General features: G+C 28.2%; 1 protein-coding gene across 1 annotated transcript; it reads right to left on the bottom strand.

Moving 5' to 3' along the window:
• Positions 1-4,216: 4,216 nt before the first annotated feature.
• Positions 4,217-5,007, bottom strand: LOC124938362 (60S ribosomal protein L21-2-like). The gene is made up of 2 exons (XM_047478785.1): positions 4,709-5,007; positions 4,217-4,610 (listed from the first exon to the last, which is right to left on the bottom strand). Exons 1-2 carry the CDS (start codon positions 4,943-4,945, stop codon positions 4,353-4,355), a joined length of 495 nt encoding a protein of 164 aa, XP_047334741.1. The 5' UTR covers positions 4,946-5,007; the 3' UTR covers positions 4,217-4,352.
• Positions 5,008-5,679: the final 672 nt, after the last annotated feature.

Below are 5,679 nucleotides of genomic sequence, written 5' to 3'. Positions count from 1 at the left end.
ATTTTATTTTTTTAATATTTATTGTATTTAATCTAAAAAATATATGTGTTTGGCCATGGCCTAACAAAGTGTTCCTATAACCAGCCAATTCTCCATTCATTATTTCTTTATACTTTGCAGTAGCTGTCATCTGTTGATAACCATAAACTACATTTTAATCATTTTAAATAGATGCTGATCTGAAAAGCCATTTTAATAATTTTATGCAGTATTAATTAATTAATAGAAAATGGCCTATTTTTGTTTTTGATAGAATATAATAGAATATCCATTTCTAAATTATTAATATCATTATCATCATTTTTCAATATGAAAGAATCCAAGTAAATTTAATAGCATTTTTGCTTCAGAATTTTGCTTCGTCTCTCTGGGTGTACATAAAAAAGGACTCTATCATAGCTTAAAATTGTTATATTCTTTATTGAAAAGTTGTATGAATTAATTATTTTCTCAATTTGGTTCCTTATACAAATATATAGCAATCCAAGCAATACGGATAAAATTTCGAGTAACTCTTAAGATTTTATAATTTGAAAAGAGTTTACGAATTTGATTTTAAATAAATTCTTAAATAAGTAACTCTTACAATTTTAAATTTACGATAATAAAATTTTACAATTTTATAAATAATTTTGATTTACAATTTTATACTATTTTATATTAAAATATATAAATTTATATTTATAATTTAAAAATATATTTATTTAAATAAATATAATTAATTTTATAAATATATTTTCTTTTATAGTGTTATTTATTATTATTTTTTTAATTAATTTTATATTTAAATATATAAGTTTTTTTGAAATTGGCTTGTATATAAAATAATTAATTATATATATATAAATAATAATAATAATAATAATATATAACTAATATTTTTTAAATTAAACTTAAACTCTATATTTTACAAATTTATAACTTGCCAACGATTTTAAGTAAATTTTTTATTTCAAATGCCTACCTCTTATACAATTTAAAATAAAATCAATTAACAAAAATCAAACCATTTTCAAATATACAGAGATATTCAGGATACATGAGACCGATTAGAAACTGTAATAATGGGCTAAAGTCCAGTTCAAAAATTGTATATATCCATCCTAATCAAATCTATCAAATTTTTTATGGCCTAAAATCCAGTCCAAAAACTGTATATATCCCAATGAAAACTATTAAAATAAAATAAAAATTACTTAAAATTGTTATGCTTCATAAATTTGTATACAAAATGGAATTACATAAAAGAAAAATCACCAATTCTTTTCTCTTCTCTTTAATCAAACTTTTGAGTATAATACCTAATTTTATACTTTACAAATTTTTTATTTTTTTGTACCATGACATTGACATGGAAGGGAGACACTAAGAGGATGTTTCAGCAATTGCAGGAGTTTTTTTTAAAAAAATACTCAGCCATTTATTTAATAAAAATCCAATGAAAAAAAGTGAATACAATTGTTTAAATCAGGACAAAAACAAGTTCTTGTCTCAATTTTAATCCATCAGTACAGCAAGCTAATTTTTTTTGCAACAAGCTGCATTTTTCTGAATTAAACATAACAGAAAGCATGAATACACAAACAAACAGAGAGCCATCTTCCTTTTCTTCATCTAGAGTCTTTATGACTACTTCAAATGCAATAGATCCCAATTAGTCAATGTTATAGGAATCCGTGCAAAATCGTCAAAAATATATCACTCTAGAAGATCAAAAATATATCACTCTAGAAGATCCCAATTAGTCGATGTTATAGGAATCCTCCTCCATATATGAATAAGTGCAAGGCCTTCAAAAAGATATCACTCTAGATTTGTTCTTCTTGCCCTTGAGAATACTCTAGCATTTCTTTCTGTCCAAACTTGATAAACTATTGTACCATAGAAACACTTGAATATATTAGCTCAGAATGTATCACATTTCGTCTTGGCAAGCACTAATTCCTTTATAAGATTCCAATCTCGGGGAAGCTACAATATCCAGAATTGTTAGCAAACTTCTTCCACAGCACCTTGGTATATGGACATTCATCAAATATATGGTCAATTGATTCCTCACTATTCAAACAAAGTTCACATCTAGTGCAAGGAATGGACATAAACTTGTTAATCATATCCCTTGTCATGGGTCTTTTCTTAAATGTCAACCAAAAAATAATTCGAAGTCGGGGTATGATTTTAGGTGATCATACACAGTGAGCCTAATCCACCAACTGCACTCTGATGCGTGTATACTACCAAGCCATCCTAGAATTGAACCTGCTGTTAACAACCACTTTTCACTCATGTAAATCAATTCGATCATGCAACATAATTTGGTTGATCTCTTCAAGTATCGCCACCCCATCTGGAATGAGCCTTAGAAGGTCATTACATTCACCCTCCTAACAGTGCATGACTGTTCGGATATCTCAAATCCCAGCTCTCATTGATAAGACAACTATCCATTCTATTTCTTATGATTTGTTCAGTGCCTCTTGAAGTAGACCATGTAAAAATATTACCTAAATTTGTAGGTTTCATACATCTAATATCTCTTAGGCAATCATTAAAATTAATCATACCTCCTTGACTACTGATGTCAATGTTTGGGCTTCTCTCTAAATCTAATAACATTAAAGTCTCTCATTAACTACTTTCATCAATGAAATTTCTCAACTGCGCTTTTTTTTTAATACATTCCGAGTTATCTCCATAAACCACAACAATCAGAAACTTTTTAACTTTTCAAGTGTATTCTTTTTCAAGTAACCTCCACCATAATCACCATTAAAGACTTCTTTGACATCCACTAGATCTGCAGTCCATTCCACCCAAATTCTGCATGAGTTAAAATTATGCACAAATTTTTATCAACTAAAAAACATAAATCTTCAATTATATCCACATTCTTCATCTTGACCTTAGTTTTCAAGATGCCAATTAGTGTAACTTTGTGCTTCTCAATGATTTTCTTGGTAATAGACTCCTGGATTTCATCAATTCTAACACGATTTTTTTTGTGTTTTTCCGTTTTCCACTGTTTTGGGACTATGGTTGAATTCCTTCCTCAATATTGAGCTTAGGCATATGAACACTCACAGGAGTTATGAAAAAAGTTCGAGCCATATAACAACAAAATATTGAGTTTCGTTTATGATTCACGAATTGGAATTTTTAATGTACTAACCCAATTTTTATTAGGTACTAGGTGACAATATTTAAAAATTTTGAGTATTCTCTCCAACATAAAAAAAAAAGCCTTTAATATGTAGGAGAGAAGTCAAAAATTAAATTATAAGGACCTAAAACTTCATCTAAAACAAATTAAAGTTAAGAGAAACTTAATATAAACAAACAATTACAGAAAAAATATATTAAAAAAAATTAAACACAAGACAAGAAAAATACATAAACATTTGAAAATTAATAAAAAAAAAAGATGATTAAACTTAAACCACATACATATAATCATTATCTTAAATACGATTATCACACTATTGTTTGGAGTACTTTGTCATGATCATTAGAAAAAATGTTAGCTTCTTAAAATTAAAAAAAAAACAAATATTCAATGTTTTTTAATGGTCTATAAAACGTGACCTAAGAACACAAAATACTCTAATTTCTTCTTAATAGCAAGAAAAAGATTAAAGATTAGGTTAACTAGAAATACAGGAAGACAGAAATCCATCTCTTACATTCAAAACAGCTAGGCAGGCATATCATGAAAAAGAAAGTTTGGGGATTTGATGAACCAACAACAAAGATCATTAAAAGTCATCAAGCTCTTTAGAAAGAGCAAAACCAAAATCAAAGTATAAACATGTCATGAGAGAAAACAAAAACAAAAAACCAAATATAATCTTAAACAGAGCTTAACTTGTTCCAACATCAGTACAAAATTATCATCAATTACATATTCTAGTAATAATATAACCTTGTAAGTGGTGTAGTATTACAAATATCTAGTCAGCATCATTCACAACCAGATAATTAGAATTGGGTTCAATTCTAAATCATGTTTGACAAGGTAATGGAAATCTCTTTCAACCAAGTATTATATCATAATAATGTGATATAAACTCTAAGTAATTAGGGTTTGAGTGAAGAAAAATCAGGACATAAAACCAGAAGAAGACTTCAAACAAACACAGTAATACCTACCCTAAAGATCATTGCCGCATCATAAGGTAATGGAACACTTTTTCAGCAAAGAAGTATAATATAATAATAATGAAACAAAATCTCTATGATTAATTAGCATAAGCTTAAAATCCCAATATCCAGTAATTGGCTTTGAATGAAAGAGTCATGAAATGTGCACAGCACACATAAAACCAAAATGAAACTTCAAAACAAACAAAAACAAACTAATACCCACCCTTAAGATCATTGACAACATCATATGGAATAGGAGTAACAGTTTCCAAGGTCGCACCTTCAACCATGAAACCAGGTTTAGGTCCAACAGGCTGACGCTTAGTGCTGATTACTTCACCCTTAGCCTTAGCCTCTGCCTTCAACAGATCATTCTTCTTAACTCTAAGTTTGAAATCCTCATTACACCTTGATGGCTGAACATGCTCAATACGTGCATGTATCCTCTTCTTAATGATCCTGTTACCAACCTGTAATGCATTTCAAATCTCAGAACTAAAAGATACACAAATCGGATTCAAGTTAAGTCAGATCTAGCAAGGAGAAACTAAAGAGAAATGAAATGGACCTGTTTGTTGATTTCGACACCGATGGCGCGCTTGGTGACGTTCCAGACACGTCCAGTACGGCCATGGTAGAACTTATGGGGCATACCCTTGTGGATGGCTCCGTTTACCTTAACGTCGACATAATCGCCGATGTGGAATGTCCTTAGATAGGTGGTGAGATGGATGGTACCCTTCTTTCTGAATCCGCGGGCGAATAGATCCCTCGTCCTTGACCGCAATCCATGTCCAGCCGGCATCTTTCTCTCCTCTTCTTCTGATGACTTTTCCTGGGAAACGGCGGTATGTAAAACCCTAAAATGAATTCAAGCCCTAATTTATAGTCGCGATGAACAAAGGACAGGTATTCTACTACGAAATTGGGCTTAATTTAATTAGGCTTAATTTGGGCTCATATATACTACTCTAACAAATTGGACTTAAATGAGTTTCGTCATATAATCGTTTGAGCCCAAATAAAATATTTTTAGGGTTATTTGAATTACTTAAATAAACTTTGAAAGGATGTTTGGGTAAATGATTGGAATATTTTTTTAAATATTATACAAAATAAAATAAGATAATTATTTAAAATATTATTATCATTTTATTTATAATTTTTCTTAAAATGGATGGTCTTTTTTTTATATATATTTAATTGAAATTAACTTTCCATGTATATGTTATACATGTTCAAGGGTGAATGTTAAAATTTTGTGTTCATTTTTTACAAAATTTCAATTATACTATTTTAAATAATTTATAATTAAATTTTATAATTTATTAAATAAAACTTTGTGATTTTATTAGTTTATAAATAATTTGGATTTCACAATTTTATATGATTTTACATTAAAAATGATTATATTTATAAATTATAAAAATTTATATTTATTCAAATAATTAAACTAATATTATTAATTTTGTAAATGTAATTTATAATGTCATTTACTTATTATTAATTTTTAATTAATTTTATATTTAAACATATATA

This window comes from Impatiens glandulifera, chromosome 5, assembly GCF_907164915.1.
Source record: "Impatiens glandulifera chromosome 5, dImpGla2.1, whole genome shotgun sequence".
NCBI lineage: Eukaryota > Viridiplantae > Streptophyta > Magnoliopsida > Ericales > Balsaminaceae > Impatiens > Impatiens glandulifera.
This window is presented reverse-complemented; position numbering and strand designations above follow the sequence as displayed.